This window comes from Populus euphratica, unplaced genomic scaffold (genome assembly GCF_000495115.2).
Source record: "Populus euphratica unplaced genomic scaffold, PopEup_1.0 scaffold275.1, whole genome shotgun sequence".
NCBI lineage: Eukaryota > Viridiplantae > Streptophyta > Magnoliopsida > Malpighiales > Salicaceae > Populus > Populus euphratica.
The window spans coordinates 1-18,516 of record NW_011500157.1 but is presented as its reverse complement, the minus strand read 5'-3'; the positions used below and the strand labels follow the sequence as shown (position 1 = coordinate 18,516).

The following is an 18,516-nucleotide window of genomic DNA, read 5'->3' as shown; positions in this document are numbered from 1 at the left end:
ATGATTATTTTTAATCAAAATTACCGTTCTTATAATTGTTTACAGTTTAGAATTAGAGCTGTCTTGTACATGTAATTTCAGAATCTTACATATAATTTTACAGTTTATTTTGCTGTTTTGTAAATGTAATTTTAATATCTACTACTGTAAACTTGTGTTGATTTTGTTGCTGTTGCTGTTGCTGTATTGATTATGTTGCTTTGTTGGTTGATTACTAGAAACAAACAATTAAAATCATTTTGTTGTTGATTAAAATCATGTTTATAAGCCTATGTTGATTGACTTGATTCTGCAAATTAGTTTTGTTTTGATAGGTTTTTTTTATTCAGTTTTGTTTTGTTATTTTGTGAAATATATTCATTATTCTATTTTGGATGATCTTGATTAGCATTTTGTATTCATTAAAATCATGTTATTCTTGTATTAATTATTTTTTTACTTCTGTAATTATTTTTCCTCAATTGATAGATTTTCTAAGCTTGTTTTGACATGTTATTTCTGTAATATTTGTTTCATTTTAATTTTTAAACATGATTTTAATCTTTATATTTATTAAGTGCTGAAAAGAATTGTGTAAGTGATAATGATTAACGAACATGTTTGTATTTGGTAATTATAGATGGAAAACCTTCAAAAGGAAAATGCTTCATCCATTAGCACTACCCAACATCAAGCAATGCCCTAGTTTAAAACACTAACCCAACATCAATTACTATAGGATCCACCATAGATAATAAAGTTAAACAATTTCAAGTCTTTGCATTAAAGAAAAGAAATGTTGATGATAAAAGAAAGTCGCAAATTTGGGATCATTTTACAAAACTTGGTGGTGATCCTACAACCTTTAAAGCTAAATGTAATTATTATAGAAAGGATTATGCATGTCATACTATTATTAATAGGACAAGTAATATGTGGAGTCATTTGAAAGTATGTAAAAAGTTTCCTTATATGGTTGATAAGAAGTAAAATTTTTTGGTATTAGAACCTAATAAAATAGGGGGTGAATTAGGAGATTGAAGTGTGGTAACTCTTAAGGTAATAGGTTATAATTATGATGAATGTAGAAAGACACTAATGAAAATAGTTATAATTGATGAGTTGCCTTTTAATTTTGTGGAGAGTAATGGATTTAGATTATTTTCTATAACCTTGCAACCTAAATTTGACATTCCTTCTCGTTTTACTATTACGAGAGATTGTTTGAAACTTTATGTTGAAGAGAATGAAATATTAAAGAAAGCTCTTAAGGGTCAATGATTATGTTTAACAATAGATACATGAACATGAATCCAAAACATTAACTATATATCTTTAACGACTCATTGGATTGATAATGAGTGGAATTTGCATAAAAGAATTCTGAATTTTTATCAAGTTTCTAATCATATGGGTGAGATAATTGGTCAAGTTATTGAGAAGTGTTTGTTAGATTAGAGGATTGATAAAGTTTTAACTATTATAGTAAACAATGCAAGCTCTCATAGTGTTACTATTTCATATTTAAAGAATGTGATGAAAGATTGGCTAACTAATATATTGTCAAATGAACATTTGCATGTTAGATGTTGTGCACACATTGTAAATATCATTGTATGTGATAGTTTGAAAAAGATGAATATTTCAGTTGTTAAGATTTGAAATTCAATTATGTTTGTGAGATCTTCACCCTCTAAGCTATTTGCATTTAAAAAGTACGCAGAAAAGTTGCATATAGAGTATAAGAAATCATTATATTTAGATATTGCATATCGATGGAATTTAACTTATCTTATATTAGAAGCTGCTGAAAAGTTTGAAAATATGTTTGTGAAGTTAAGTCAAAGTAAACCTAGGTATATGAATTACTTTTTAGAGGTTGATTTAAAGGGGAATAAAAAAAAAAAAACATTGCATGTTACATCGAATGCTAGAACTTTGCTGAAGTTTTTAAAGATCTTTTACATGAGTACATCGAATTTTTTTGGCTCATTGCATGTTACATCAAATTATTTCTTCAATGAATTTATTTACATGCATACAAACTTATTGCAATTGTGTAAAAGTAAAGATAATCTTTTGAGTGGAATGATTTTGAACATGATGAGTAAGTCTGAGAAGTAATAGAGTTGTGGAGCAAATTAGAATTTTTTATTGTATGTGGCTAATGTTTTGGATCCACATCTTAAGTTGAAATATGTAAAATTTTATTTTGGTGAGTTTTATAATTATGATAAAGTATAATTTCTAACAAAAAAAGTAAAAGATAATTTGGTGAGTTTATATGATTTTTTGAAAAGCCGATGAAATGGTGGATGATAATAGGCATAAACAAGATGTTAATAATACTATTGATGACATGGAGATAGATGTTAATACTATAGGTCGGTTCAAAAGGCAATTACAGGAGAAAGATAGTGTGGAAAATAGAAATGAGGTTGAGAGGTATTTGGTTGATGGTTGTGAGGATTCTGGTGATGATAAATTAGATATTTTGGGTTGGTGGAAGATTAATGTTTTAAAATATAAGATAAATTTAAAAGTTGTACAACATGTTCTGACTATTTCTATATCCATAGTGGCTTCCAAATCAACCTTTAGCACAAGTGATTGTATACTCAATCAATTTTGAAGTTCTCTATCCCAGCAACAATTGAACCACTTATTTGTTGTTAAAATTGGTTGTATCATGGTCTAATTTCAACTAATAATACAACTTTGATGAATGATTTTGAAACCTATGAAAACATTGAATAAGGTAATGTTTCTTAAAAATTTATACCTTTTATTTTATGATTTATTAATTAACATATTTTTATTCTAACATGTTTAATATTTTTTACATCTTCTTATTTAATTTATTATGTTATAATTTTAGATTATGAATTTTAGGAATCAAAGTGCAATGCTCTTGAAGTGCTTTTTTATTGAGACGATGTGCACATGAACATTTATTTTTTGTGGCTTGGAGTGTTTTATGATAATGTTATTTTTTTTTGTAAAGCTTTTTGAAGGCAATGGTTTGTAATTTGAATTTTAATTTATTGGTGTGTGATTGTGAGTGTGTATTATTTATTTGAACTTTTCAGAAGTAGAAAAATATTAGTAAGTTAAAAAATATATTGAACATGAGATTGACATTAATAATTTCATACTAATGAATATTCAATGGCCAAAAAATTTAATAAACATAAGATTGACAATAACAATTTAATACAATTGAATATTTAAAGGTAAAAAAATTAAATATATTTGGAATCTTCAAAGAAAATGAGATAATATCAACATTAATTGTAAGCCCAACAAAAAATCATTAGAAGCCCATTATAAAGCCCATTAAAAAGCCTATTAAAAAGCCAAAAAAAGCCCAAAAATGTATATAGGTTTGTCCGAAACCGGATCGAAACTGGCCGGATTGGGCTGGTTTCAATTCAATTTTGGGTTTGTTTTTTGTTTAGTTTTTTCAAGTAAAAACTGAACTGGACCGAAAATGATCACCTCTAGTTTGGAGTCAAAGTTGTCAAAAATGCTTTTTTGACATGACACAGAATATACAATATAAACTTGAATCGTAAAATCATAAAATCATAAGTAACATATTTTAACTAATTATATATTAACAATTTCAATTACGTAGTACTTAACAATATAATACAATTAAAATAAACAATAAAAAAGTCCAAATACCTTTATTTTATTCAAATTGATTCCTTTACTTCTTGGACAAATCGACCCAATTTACAAGAAACGAGTCCCTTCAAATTTTTATAGAACGCAAGGGTCAAACATATCAATTTATAATGTTTATTATATATATATATTTGCCAGTTAAAACAGAGTAATATATTAATTGAGATGTTAATAATTTATATAAGAAACTGTTAAAAATGAATATATATTTTAATTTTACGGAACTAAAATCCATAAATGACTTATATAGTTAAAAAAAATTATAATAATTATAGTTAAAATCAAGCCTTGATTATCAAATTTTATAAGTTTTTCAAGATATAAATTTAAAACAATGAAAATATTAAAGTGAAAATTACTAAAATAAATAATTTTATATTTTTTTAAAATTTTAAAATCAATTTGGTTTTACTGATTTTACTGAATTTAAATAATTTTATTAATTTTTGAGTTTTAATCCAATTTGATATATTAAATATATATTAACTCATAAAATTATAAGATTTTAAAACTTAATTCACTTTTTTTTGTGGAGTTGCAAGTTGTTTAAAAATATATTTTTTTTTATTTCAATTAATTTTTTATTTTTAAATTATTATTAATATTAAAAATAATTTTACAAATAAAAAATATTTTAAAAAACAATATTAAAATTTTAAGACCGCAGGCATCCTCCTCCGAAACAACATCGTACTGGAGTGAGCAGAGGGAGGGAGTCTGCCCTTGAGAAAGTGAGAGGGAGGTGGGGTTTTAGAGAGAGGAGAGGAGGAAAAATGAAGGTGAGAGTAGTGTGTAGAAAAGTGTACGATTACATCCGCTACGATTTAAGAGAAATAGCTTTCCCTTCTTCTCTACCTGATCCTCCTCATATCCAAAAACGTCCCAAATTAACTTGGCGCGACAATCTTTTTGTAAGTTTTTTTTTTGCCCTTTAATTTTCTTGAATTCTATTCTATTTCGATAAATATATAATAAATATAAAAATAATAATAGATATTGAAGAAGGCAACAAGGCTTTATTGTGCTAGCTGGGTGAGAGATATTGGTCCTGATCTTAGGCCTAATGATTATGCAAAAGATAATGAAGCCAATGGTGAAGCTAAGACCACTTCTTCTGCTCAAGAGAAAGAGCCCTCTGTTGTTGAAGATCTTGGTCAGTTCTACTCCCTATCTCTCTCAAATTGGGGAATATATTGATTAGTATTTAATTTGTTATTCAAATGGAATGGGTTTGGTATCAATCACATTATATGGTATACTACTGATTTATGCATATATTGTGTTCGAAGCATTGTTTTTTTGAAATTGGGTGGTCTGTTTTTTTGGTGATTTGGAAATTGGCATTCATATTCTATGGGAAATGTCTACTTTCCAATATATCTTTCTGTCTTTAGAATTTTGTGAGTGCCTTCTTGGGGAGTTGAATTTGTGAGATGTGGACTCCTCGAATCTGATGGGATATTGTTGATTTGCTGTGTAGTTTAGTAGGGGTGGTTCTAAGATATGGATGAAACAAGCCACTTTTCAGATAGAAGGAAGTTATAGTGCTTGTGCTCCTTTGGTGTTTGGTGGTTTATTGGTCTGGGACCGTCGCTATTTGGATCCTCTTCCATAAAAATCTTACTTGGGCTTTTTCCGTGATGTTGATCTCTGGAGTTTTTAGCATTGCCCAAACCAGTTGTGACAGCTAGTCGGCCTTCCTTAAGATAGTGATTAAAAGACCAAATCCTTCTTGTTTGGTGTTGAGTTCTTAACAGTTTTGTTCCTTGTAGTCATTGCGTTGTAAAAGATTGTTTTCTTGAACTACATGACATCAAATCCCTTTTATCGCTCCATCTGTTTTTATTGCTCTATCTATTTTCGTTGTGTTTTTTTCTCTTAATTATTTCTTAATCTCTGATTTGTTGCATTATTTCCTGACGTTGTTTAATAATCTTTTTTTCTTTCCTTAATGCAAATGAAATTAACAGCGGTTGCTGCAAGGGGAGGTATGGAGACTTTGAGGCCAGCTTTACAACGTGTGTACATGACAAGAGCTTCTGCTTATAGAGATGCTCTTAAAAGTTTTATACAAGGGTATCAGGAGGGTGTCCAGCAGGTCATGGAGAAGAAAGAAGAATCCAAAACTCAATCAGAGGACAATGCTCCCAAGAAATCTACTTGAGCCAGTATTCTAGTGTGATACAAATTTTTCCACTGGACATCAATCATGAACACAGCCCATAGAGCTTTCCTACAACTTCACTTTTGAAAAGTTACCATCCTAGTGAAAGAAATGTAAGAAATGTTTCGAGCATGTTCTATCCATTGTACAATAAAACTATGAATGTGTTGGCTCTTTTGTGCTTGTACCATATGAAGAGTGATATCCCATAGACAATGCTGACTGCTGAAGTTTTTTATCTTGTGGATTTGACTTATCAAATTGAATGGTTTTATCATTGTTGATGATTAACCCTTTTAACTTTTTGATGGCATCTGATTAATTTTATGGATAACCAGAAAGACAAGGTTGTAAATACATGTGGCATGTGGTGTGGAAGGTCGTGATTCTTTTCTTTTATTTTCTCTGTACTGGAACAACAGGCATATTCCATCCTGGTGTCTGCACATCTATACAAGGGATTATATATGGGGAAGCAGTTTTTCTTTTCTAACAGACTTTATATTGTTATTGCTGCTATCATTATTTCAGCTTCTGTTGTTGCCGGCTCTACGTGGTATGGTTCAGCAACCGACCTGGTCTGGTTTTTTCAGTTCTACTCAATTGAAATGGAATCGAGGACATGTGTTGCAAGAAATTTATCGGAGAGTGGATGTTGGGTCAGCTGACAATTTAAGTTTATTCAAAGCATGGTCTTTTGAAGTTTAACTCTCCACATTTTGACCTAAAAATGTAATTTCTCTATAAAGGGGATTCAAGAAACAAGATTCTGGAAACTTAATGTAAACTGAGCATGGATCTTCTCTCAGCTCTACTAAAAGGGAATGACATAAATTATACACTTGTAACGTCTACCCTTTTATTTGTCCTCGCATTTCAATGTTCTTTTTTTTGCCCTTCTTTCTGCTGCTTTCTCTCCTAACAGACTGAAGATCTTAGGAGTGCAGAAGCGATCAAGAAGCTGTTGGGTCAGCTGACAATTTAAGTTTATTCAAAGCATGGTCTTTTGAAGTTTAACTCTCCACATTTTGACCTAAAAATGTAATTTCTCTATAAAGGGGATTCAAGAAACAAGATTCTGGAAACTTAATGTAAACTGAGCATGGATCTTCTCTCAGCTCTACTAAAAGGGAATGACATCAATTATACACTTGTACCGTCTGCCCTTTTATTTGTCCTCACATTTCAATGTTCTTTTTTTGCCCTTCTTTCTGCTGTTTTCTCTCCTAACAGACTGAAGATCTTAGGAGTGCAGAAGCGATCAAGAAGCTAGTTTTGTATCTTAAATGCAAAAGAAAACACTCTTGGTTGTCTTATGCGGGTTATTATTTGAGAACATGCATCTGCTTGGTAAGCACCACCATAGAATGATTAAACTTTTGTGGTGCCTCTTGTCAAAATGCTTTTAATTATCTGTAGTTAGGATCATTCCTTGTCATACGATAGAGTTATTTTTGTCGCTTTTGGTGGACTTTCAATTCAAATCATATCAGACTGGGCCAGATATGGCACGGTATCAATTTTAGCTTTTGGACAATCAGATGATGGCTGAATATTTGGTTCAAATGGCACAAGTGTTAATGCATTAGGTGCAATATAGAGGGAGAAAGGGAGGATTAAGCCTGATTTGGGTATTTTTCCTTGAAGTCTTTTCACGCACATGGCCTCTTCTTTAAGTCTTCTCAAGATGATAATTAGTCCACCAGTAACTGGCATCTTTCTGCATATCTTTCATGCATCCATGGCTAAAACAAATATATCTATTGCCTGAGTGTTCTATTGGTGATCAGCTGATAAGATTTGTTTGCAGACTATTATTGAGATTGTTTAAGAGTTTAGGTATGGTTGTTTTTTAAAGTATTTTTATTTAGAAATATATTAAAATAATATATTTTTTTATTTTTAAAAAATATTTATAACATCAGTGTATTAAAATAAAATAATATGAAAACACTATAAAAATATTAATTTATAAAAATAAAAAAATTTAAATTTTTTCAAAAATATTTTTGAAAAAAAAAGGAATTACAAGTTAAAATATATAGCTATTACCAAATTTAAGATTCTCTCTGCATTCTGTGCTTTTCAGGATGACTTTGATGGTGTCAATACTAAATCAGTGACACCGTCAGGTTATTGCAGTTGCTTAAGGTGTTCTGTTCTCTTTGGCAGATGTGGAGGGAGGTGAGCTTGATGTTGATCCAAGAACTCTGAAAGCAAAAGCTTGATAAGGAAAAAGCTAAGTGGAACGAAGAAATACTCACGTGATGTTTCTACATTTGAACTGTACTGAGTCACGCATGATTAAATTTTTCATATACATGACAAATCCATCATAGAGGACCAGTCCCTTCATTCCCTTGATAGGCCACTTCCTGGATACCAATGATAACAACACTAATTCAGGGGCCATCGCACTCCCAGAGCACTAAACACTGGACACCATGGCTAGAGGAGGTCAATGGTTTCTCTCTTGTTTGAATCTTAATGGGCCATGATAATCACATTACACCGTTATTGTTCAGTCACTCAGGTAACGCCCATATCTCTGCATATCTTTTCTAGCTCAATTTACTGGCCATTTACATGGGCCTTTATTCGTTGTTCACTTACAAGTTGTGTTGAGCATCCCATCACATAAGCATGTGGTCATCCTCTGCACGGAGAGATCCATTGTCTATGAGTCTACACTTCGTTTTGGTACCTGAATTGATAAAAATGTTCGGTCACATCTTCTTGGATTAGCCGCAGACGCTAATATAATACATGTTTGAGTCTTACTACTGTTCATGTCCTGAATTTTACTAGGTTGTAATTCGTTTAGTTATTCATTAGGATATTTGAATTGACCGGAAATAGACCTTGAATCATTTGCCATCAGGATGTCCTCGCGCGAGGTGTCTTTTCCACGGGGGGGGAAAAAGGTAGCGTTTAAGTTGTGGAGAATGGAAGCGGTAGGCAAAATGAGAAAGTTCGAAGGTGAGATAAAAAGTCAACCACCATAACGCCTGATCTTCTGTTAACTTAATTGCATGTTTTGGTTACGTGAAGCAAATCACTTGCCTTATCTTCGCTTGGATAATCATGCTGACATGGGCCTTATGATTTGATTTCCTTGAACGGATTCCACTCCATTGCGGCGTGGTAACTGGAGCTCTTTCAAGCAGTGAACTCACTTAGAAACTAAAATTTAAGAGTGTAGGAGGAACCTGCACTCGTAAGCATGCTTGGGATCTAAATTTTACGAGATGGAGGATTATAATTTGTACACCCCTTGTGTTATTGAAAATGCAACTCAACTAGGTCTCATCCCCAAAGTAGTTGATCTTATCTATTTCAGCTCTTTTATCTCTTCATCCTTTTGGAAGCTGTTTACTTTCATAATTTGCTCATCGTTTTCTATTTATGCTTCCCATGTATGATACGCATAAGAGCCATCTTGAATGTACGAAGCATCCTTAGCATGTGCTTTCAACAGCACGTTTGTCCTACAAACACCAGTGATTTAGGGGGTCTAAGCAAAACTAATGGTTTGCATAGTAGCTTCTGAGTTTTTTTTTCTTTTTCCTCTCACCTCATTTTTCATATTAACCTCGAAAGAGCCAGCAAAAGCACTCGTGATTTAGGGCTGGGCTTTCTCATGTTGACTTTTCAAACTGTGTCCCCATTAATATCACCACAATCCTGATAGAAATCAAGATCTTCATTTTCCACAGCCGCTTGCTTGTGGCTGAGGTTTTCTGGTACCTGTGTGCAACTGCATGGGCAAATCTTTGTTTCCCTTGGTGGTTTTCTCGGTGGTGATAAAAACATCTTAAAAGCAATCACTCTCTTAATCATTTGAGACGAGGATTGCAGTGTTGAGTAATTGAATAGTCCTTGTAGAGTTGGAGGTTAAATTTTACAGAGGATTGACAGTATATACAAAATGACGTCAGGTGTTGTAGGAACTCTTGAAAAGTGTAGATCAGCTAACAAGGCTAAGGGCATTGCCCTTCCTTCTTGTGAACTGTGTCACAAGAAAATAGAATTCTCTCATTTGCAATCCAAACCCTATCTAAAACAAGATATATAGAGATTTGATTGGTTCGCCATGCAAGTTGATTCTGAGATTTGAATCGAGAGTGTCTCAAAGGCACTGTTGAAGTGGGAGATCAATAGAGGGATAGTTGCCTGTGATTGTATCATCCAACTGGCGGACAGAGGATATTCTTTTAAAAGCTTCACCATTGAAGTTAGTCTCTCTTTCATGTGCTTATAAACCGTGTTTGACTACTTTTTTAACCTCGTCCTCTTCCACTACTATTATTCTGCAATTGAACATATTCCTGCTTGCTTGCTACCTTCAAGAATGATACCTTCACAAACATCCATTTCAGGATTTGTTGCTCATAGTTTGTTCAAATGTTGGCTACACAGTGATGGCCGGAGAACTTTACTAGCATTTCCCTTGACTTGCAATGAATTACAATTTTCAGAAGTTAAGTTTAAAAAGAAAAGGAGAAGGAAGAGAGAACATGCTCTCTCTCTCTCTCTCTCTCTCTCTCTCTCTCTGCATCTCATTATCTAAGCCACAGTAGAGCATCAAAAACAGCTTAGAGATAGACTGATGTGAAGACGAGAAAAAGAAAAGAAAAGAGTGGGCTAGGACTACTGGGCTGTCACCCATCTATTCAAAATCCACCCACCACCACCCACCACCATTATTATGATTATGAGCAGCTTTGAAAAATCTTCAGGCAGAATCTCAACAGTGTCCAAATAGATTCATTCATTCCTCTGATTTCTTAATTTGAAAACCACCCCCCACAGAATGTTTTCTCCCATTTTCCATTTCTGATGTTGCATTGGCCCTTCCTTCCCTTCAGGGCCCTACCTCCCATCCCTCCCCCTTCTATGGTGGTAGGAGTATTTCTTTCCCTCTCCACCAGAAAACTCTATTATGCTCCGATCTGCTTCCTTCGCTCTCCCCCCACCACCTGGCTAACAAATCTGCACCTGATATTGAGGGATACTTTCTTCTTAATAGATAAAAACAAAATAACACTACATATATATGTATATATATTTTTTTGACCTCCCATGTCCGACCTCCAAGTGGGGGTGGGGTTTATGAATTAAGTCAAATCCAGGGATGTCACATCCACAGATCTTATCCTCGGCGATTTCTCATCTGCTTGACATCTCGGGAGAAAGTGCTGCCCTGCTACAGTCACACACTTATTTTCTTGCAAAATTGTAAAATCAATTATTGATTACAATTTATATACTAATAATAATGCAAAAATAAAGTGATTTCTCTATCATTTGGACCCCCCCTCCCCCTCGTTGACATTCAATTATTTGAACCTTGCTCGGATCACAATTGAGACGCCCTACAGTGTACATCATCATTCTCTGTTTGATTTAATTAGTTGTTCGTCTTGGTCGCCATGTTTTTCGTGCAATGATTCAACTCTAAGCTAGAAAAGGCACACACGATGATTTACTTCTTGTATGTTCAGGGCCCCATTCGTAACATTTATGGATTCAATTTGAAAAATGTTGTGGGCAATCGCCGCTCATGAGATTGGACAAATTCTTAGATGAATTACTTTCTAAAATAAATGATTTTTGAGTGATTAAAGTGAATATGAAAATCAAGACTTTACGTATGTTTTACATAATAATGCAGGGTGAAATACATTTAAAATAAATCAATTAATATCTAAAAAAATTAATTTAATATTTTATTAAAAAACATGTAAATATAAAAGCAGCTCCACTTTCAAACACAATTTTTATTTTTCATTTGTGTATTTGTATAATATTTTTAAAATAAAAATATATTAAGATGTTTTTTTACATTAATATATGATTAAAAAACATTTTAAAACATATCAATTAAATATTAAAAAAATTTAAAAAATAAATTTAACTGTATTAATAAACATAATTTTTGAAGATTCTAAAAAAGAAAAAAAAAAGAAGTTCACTTAGTTTTCAATGTTATGTTGTGGTTCTAATGGGCACACGTAAACAAACGCTCATGATATAGAAAAAGACTAATAATGTCATTTGGACATAAGCCAGGGGCGACCCCCTCTGCATCACTTATCACGCATCCCTTTTTTTATTATATAAATAATCTGTCTCATTTCAAGAATCAAAATTAAATAGTAGGAAAATAAGTTCAGTCACATCTTAAACTTTTATTTTAACTAAATTATAAGGTCAGGTGGGCTTACCAGTTGACTATGAGTACTGTTTGAAGAATAAGCAGGTTGGGAGTAGAATTGCTGGTGAACAGGACCCTGTAGGCTCGACAGAGATGAACCGTCAGGTGTTGATGGCTCGGCCTCGTCGAGCTGGCACTCCAAGTTCACCCCAAATAGCCTCAGTCGCCTCGAGTTACCTGGCTGTGCTCTTAGGTTCTGTGCAGCAGGCACTGCAGCAATAATGATACAAAACCATAAATGTATTACAACAGCCCTCCACTACAGCCACCAGTCTCTGGTTCGGAAAGAAACAGTGACATTCCTTTTTCACACACACAGGAAAAAGAAGAACAAAAGACAAAGATTGGGTGATTATTTCTTGGTACCAATGACTACGTGGACAAATTATCCTCATCGATCCTTTCGTTTTTGGCTGCTTTTATTGAAATGCTTGTTTCCCAGAAGCAATGCCATTAGGAGTAAAATACATACCTCTTGCGTAGCTAAGAGAAGACAGTGACACGCAAATATCAAGATCTGTGGGTTGCAGGGGGTTAGAATAAATTTACTTCCTTTCTTGTCTGGCAAAAACAAGATAACCCTTTCCTCTAGTTTCTCTCTCAGTACTAACAAATATTAAATCAGAACTAAAATACACCAGACAAGCTCTTAAAATGACCCCTGAATCCATCCACATTTCTCCAAGCTGATTGGAAGGTGTTTGTCACACACTTTAATGCCCTTACTTGATGTAATAATAGAAAATAAGTAAATGAATTGCAAGATGAGAACTTCCTAGAAAACACCCCATTTCAGTACCATGCTTGTCTTCATAAAATGATAAAGGAAGAAAAAAAAGTTAAATTGCGAAGAATATAGATAAAATATACCTGCATGAAGACAGTCAGATTGGAATGGCACAGTTGTAGCACTCACATTAGCCCCATGGCCATGTTGCATATTACTACCAGAAAGATGATAAGGCCCAGAAGATGATGGAGAAGAATATAATCCTCTTCTCCACATCCCACCACTACTACCCTGCACCATCACCCCACTATTATTAGCACTACTACTGCTACTCATCTCACCTCTCCTCCTCCACCCTATGAACAATCTGTCACCATCCGTTCGGTGTCGTTCAAACAAAACGGCATCACCTGCATCGAGTTGTTTCTCTTTCACATACCTACTCCACCCTTTAGTCAATACATAGCTTTGACTACTGTTCCAATATGAGTACCTAAACCTCCAATATTTGCCCGACTCATCTTCGAAACTCAGTAACAACCCTTTATCCACTGAGTCACCACTAAGTGGAAAGTACTTCTCCGCGTGTTGTTTTGGTATTACTAGACGGTTTAGCTTTCCTACATCACTTGGTGTTAAGGGTTTCTCAAACATGGGTTCTTTATCCAGTACTAGCCCTTCTTGTTCGTGTTCCCGTTGTGCTTCGTCTTGTTGTTGCTCATGGTCTTCTTCTTCATCATCTTCTTCGTTGAGATTGAAACTGAGATTTGGATTTTGAGGAGGGAACATGGAGGAGGGTTCTTGAGGACTGAAATGGTTAAGCCAGGAGTGATGGTGATCGAGATGGTGGAGATGGGGAGGCCAAGAAGAATTCGGGGGTTTGTTTGGTTTAGAAGAAGAAGTGCTTGGGTTTGGTTCCATGATGGATTGTGGTTGTTGTGCCCACCAGCTGAGTGTTTGCTGAAGGTCTGTGGAGAAATGGTTTATGGACATTCGAGAATTGAGAGGGCGGATTTTATTGCTTTGGTATGTAGAGAGAGAGAGAGAGAGAGAGAGGACTGTACTGAGCAAAGGTGAGGCGTGATGATTATGGGATTGATGTGGGAACTATTTGATGTAGCTAGCAGAGATATGACAACGAGAGAGAAAGAAAGAGAGGTGGGAGAGGGAGAGGGAGAGGGTAATAGGCACTCATATAAGTACGATAGTACTACTACTACTTTAAGGTTTTGCGTGATGAGGAAAAAAAAATCAATCATTATTTTCAGTGTCATTTGATACACTACTGCTCTAGCTAGCTAGACATGTCTCTTGGCTTGCAACTCTTCACTTCCCTTTGTTTTTATTGCTTTTGTTGGATTTTTTTTTTTAATGTATTGGAATCGAGGGTCTTGTTTCTTGTATGGTAAATAATATGATCAATCAATTAAAGAATTACAAAATTAGGCAGAAGAAGATGAATACATGATCTTGATGGACATAAAAGAAGTATTGTGAAGAGAAACAAAACAAAGAGACTCTGGCTGGCTGGCTACATGGTGAATAATTTCTGTGTCATTAGAAACAACCCACGTTACTATATTGGCAAAACAAATCAAGGTGGGGCCAATCTTGACATGAGCGTATATATAGTCTGTGTACTCTCATCCAACGGCCTGTTTAGCACCTTTGCCTCTGCAAATCTTCATTGAGTGGGCACACGGGATAGTTACCCTACCAGTACTTCAAGAACAAGAACATATATCTAGCCATGGTTCTGGTATCTACTAGTCTCAATCCTTGGATCCTGTACGTAGAGCTTGTTACATGACTACGTAGGTGGGCGGGCGGGAAGGCTACAACTATAACCATTCCTCTCCAATGGTTAATGCATGGCATGAGATAGAAAGTACAACATGTCACAGATGGTGGGTTTGGTAACTTTCATGGAGGGAGAGCAAGTGGGGTGTGGTCCTAAATATTTATAAGGTGAAATCTCTTGTTGGGTCTCAAATGTGAAATGTGTAAGATAAAAGAATAGTGTTTTTGTCACGTGCATTCCTAGTTTGGGAGAGAGTGCGGTAAGAAATCCAGAGATCCTCTCTCCACCCTTTCCAATGAGCAGAGGGATGAGATAAGATTTGCCCATCTGGAGACCTTTTCTGTCAGTCGTGTTCGAATCCTCTCCTCACACACACATTCTATCTCTCTCTCCCTCTTTCTATCGCATTTATCACTCAGACAATGGCTCCCTTAGGGTCGTCTCTTGCTCTGGGTGCCTCTTACTCGTATTTTTTTTCCTAATATTTTATTTATCGTGCTAGATGTGTCTTTTCCATGAGTTTCAGACAAAACCCACCTCAATTTCCAGGTAGATTCACACACCCTTTTCTTCCCTACAAAAGGGTAGACTAGTTGTCATTAATTACTTAAGTAATTGTTGGGGACATGCAATGGAGGTTGTCGTGTTGTGTGCTATTCATTATCTAATACCAGCAAGATGCTTGTGCCTTCTTGCTGCTTGCCTACTATTTACCAAGTAGGTGATATATTATTAATTTTATTCATAAATATATATATTATTGGACAGTCACGGCCCTTAATTGAACGGTCCAACTCATTAGAAAACAGTATTGATTGATTATTACCTAGGCAAGTGTAATGATAATGAAATGCATCTTCGACCTTTTGTTTTCAATTTCTAAAGTATTGGTGATTTTAACCTTGAATGTGATTATTTTATAGATAATGTTTTATGGAATATGATTAGTATTTAAAAGTATATTTTTATCAAGATTTTTTATCATCATTTTACACTTGAAATATCAATAACTCCTTAACTAAAATATATTTTATAATAACATATCTAATAATATAAGATACTTTTAATTTGTGATAAATATTCATCTTAAATGCAAGCTTATCACATAAATAAAAGGATTGATTGATGACTTTAAGAACTGAAATTGTAAGGGCAAAAAGATGACAAAAATTAGAAAAGAGATGTCGGTGCAATCCAAACCGGAACACTGTTTGGTAATTGGGTCATATCTGGAGCTATAGATCTCAGATTTAGGTCTACTTTATATAGATGGAAAGGTAAGACAAAGACCTATAACTTTCATGTGGAGGTCTGGTTTTAGAAAGGTTATTTTCAAGTCCAAATTATAGCAACGACGAAGAAGTTCGAATCTGTCCTGCAGCCCAAACATCGTTCGATGTTCTACAAGTCCAAATGACCTCAATATTTTTTCCTGAAAAGCTGAGATAATTTTCTAGAATTTTTATGTGGAGATCTGGTTCAAATTATAATGTTATCAATGACGTTTTATTTAGATAAGAAAAGATAAAGATTGTGATCAAGTTAAGAGTTGGTCACCCACTCATCAATTAGTCATCAAATCAATACTTCCCAACTTTGACCTGTAAAAAAAGGCATTTGTCATGCGTTTAGGCATTTTGGTTGCCAGATCAAGATCATGCTCTTGCTTTCTCTCTTTGTATTTTTGTAATACTTAAGTTTTGCTTTCATTAATATCTTGTTTATGCCTTTCATTTCCTTTCCTTAGTTAATTTTTATTTTATTTATATTCTTATCTTGTTTATTCATGTTTTTCTCTTTCATTATGTTTAACTAAGTTTATCATGTCAAGGTAAAAAGGTTATACTAATAGTGTAAGAATAAGTATAGTGTAAACTCAACATGGATCTTAATATTTGATACTAACATGTTTTGTATTTGTCATCTTGTTCACTTTTAATACTTTACTTGTTAAATGGTTAATCTAGATTTATGTTGTATAACACTTAGTACAACAAATACTTAACTCTTTCATAGCTCAACCATACGGCATAACCTACATCTATGTTATGAAAGGAACTTGATTTGTTCTTAATATAAGTTATAATTATAAATTCCTGACAATATTTACAAGTATTAGCATTATTCAAATAAGATAACTAATGTAATCATGTTAATAATTTATAATCTGATTGGAACCTTCTTTATGTGTGGTTTTCAATTGAATAATAAGAGTTTATACTATATTTGTTTGAAATACCATTAGTGGATCCTCTAACCTTGATATTTGTTGTTATCATTGTTTAATCCTTACATTGATCTTTCATCTCAAAGTTCTCATCAACTTCTTCTTCTTCTTCTTCTATTATTATTACTACTACCAGTACTACTATTACTATTACTATTACTATTATTGTTGTTGTTGTTGTTATTATTTATAATTTATATAATTAACCTCCCTATATTTCGACCCCGGTTTTACCAGGTTATTTATTATTTCGACACTCCTGCACTTGAAAAAAGACATTAATCTTTTGGTTATGTCAAAATAGATGAAGAGATAAGATATATAGGAGGGAGAATTTACAAGAAGAAAGAAAAATTGATGTTGCAAATCAAATACACCAATTACAATAACTGGTTTTTGTTTTGAAATTAGCATTTAATTTACTTTGAGTTATATGCTAAGGATTTTTTATATGAAAAATGGTGGTAAGGAATTATTTTTCTTAGTAAAATATATTAATTCCTATATCATATTATATGTTCACATGGAAACATCTTGCCTTTTTGTTTGAGACCCAGTAATACATCATTATAAGATTTCACAATTTTACAAATGAAAATATTCCATCGGTTTATGATTCAGGTTTGTTAGCAATTTTTTTACCGACAAACAACATCCGTCGGCTTTCCTTTCGTTAGTAATACCTCATTCCATCATTAAATCAGTTGGTTAAAAAAAAAAGGCATTTGCCGATGGTTTTACAAACAAAAATTGAGCTAAAAAATTTCCCCACTTGAAATATGTCTGACGGAATAAGTTATCGATAATGTTGTTAGTGAGCGTGTGAAATACTGACCAAAGATATCTGTCTGTTTATTCATCTGTGATTGTGACAGCTACTATGAAATGCTGACGGACTTATGCCGTCAGTATTATTGACAAATGCCAACGAATACAGTCTGTTGGTAAAACCCCATGTGATTATTTTTAAATATATTTTTTAAAAATTATTTAGAATATATAATATTATATAAATTAATAGTAAAAAAAACAATTATGCAAATAAATTTTTTATTAAACATAAAAAAATAAAGATAAATAATATTCATTATAAACTAAATGTGTTTAAAAAAATATTAAATTAACTATTAAAATTAAATAATATTCATTTCAAATTAACATAATAGTAGAGCTGGAGGAGGAGGAGGAGGCTAGTTGTTATACGGCCAAAAGGAAGGAGGCACACATGAATCACCACTCTGTGATGCCATTTTCATGACTATTTGGTGAAGCTATTCATAATTCGCTTTGAGTTCTGTATACTCTACCGATAAGTTGTTGTATTTTTTGATAAGCTGAGCCGTGTGTTGCTTCAAGGTCATGAACTCCTTAGATTGGGTGCTCGATATTGATTGGGAGCTCCTAATAATCGAGACACTATGGGTCGTCCGCAAGTTCTTGGTTGTACTGTTGGAGAGCCCATAGACTTGATTTTTATCAAGTCCACCGGATGATCCAACCTCCATCCACAAATCCAGATTCAATTTCGGATGGGTCGAAGGATCGTCCCGTATCTCTCTCTCAACCGACTATTATAGGTCTCTTGAAAATAAAAAAAAGTAATCATTATATTCAATTCAATAAAAATAATAACTTATAAAATAAAATGATTGAACAAACATACCACAAAGTGTTGAGCACGGTTGTCAATGAACTGTTGCGCCCCCTT

General features: G+C 33.4%; 2 protein-coding genes across 2 annotated transcripts; one reads left to right on the top strand and one right to left on the bottom strand.

Moving 5' to 3' along the window:
• The first annotated feature begins 4,324 nt into the window (after positions 1-4,324).
• EMB2735 (embryo defective 2735) lies at positions 4,325-6,124 on the top strand. Its single transcript, XM_011006366.1, has 3 exons — positions 4,325-4,580; positions 4,663-4,822; positions 5,640-6,124. The coding sequence occupies exons 1-3, from the start codon at positions 4,443-4,445 to the stop codon at positions 5,831-5,833; spliced, it is 492 nt and encodes a 163-aa protein (XP_011004668.1). The 5' UTR covers positions 4,325-4,442; the 3' UTR covers positions 5,834-6,124.
• Positions 6,125-10,232: 4,108 nt separating this feature from the next.
• LOC105111107 (B3 domain-containing protein At2g36080-like) lies at positions 10,233-14,165 on the bottom strand. Its single transcript, XM_011006365.1, has 3 exons — positions 12,921-14,165; positions 12,061-12,260; positions 10,233-11,036 (listed from the first exon to the last, which is right to left on the bottom strand). The coding sequence occupies exons 1-3, from the start codon at positions 13,771-13,773 to the stop codon at positions 10,986-10,988; spliced, it is 1,104 nt and encodes a 367-aa protein (XP_011004667.1). The 5' UTR covers positions 13,774-14,165; the 3' UTR covers positions 10,233-10,985.
• Between the last annotated feature and the right edge of the window lie 4,351 nt (positions 14,166-18,516).

Coding starts and splice junctions, on each gene's coding strand:
- EMB2735 (XM_011006366.1), top strand. CDS start 4,443: ATGAAGGTGAGAGTAGTGTGTAGAAAAGTGTACGATTACATCCGCTAC. Junction 4,581..4,662: donor CTTGGCGCGACAATCTTTTT/GTAAGTTTTTTT, acceptor AAATAATAATAG/ATATTGAAGAAGGCAACAAG. Junction 4,823..5,639: donor CTCTGTTGTTGAAGATCTTG/GTCAGTTCTACT, acceptor TGAAATTAACAG/CGGTTGCTGCAAGGGGAGGT.
- LOC105111107 (XM_011006365.1), bottom strand. CDS start 13,773: ATGTCCATAAACCATTTCTCCACAGACCTTCAGCAAACACTCAGCTGG. Junction 12,261..12,920: donor ATCTGACTGTCTTCATGCAG/GTATATTTTATC, acceptor TTATTGCTGCAG/TGCCTGCTGCACAGAACCTA. Junction 11,037..12,060: donor ACAGTACTCATAGTCAACTG/GTAAGCCCACCT, acceptor TGACTGTAGCAG/GGCAGCACTTTCTCCCGAGA.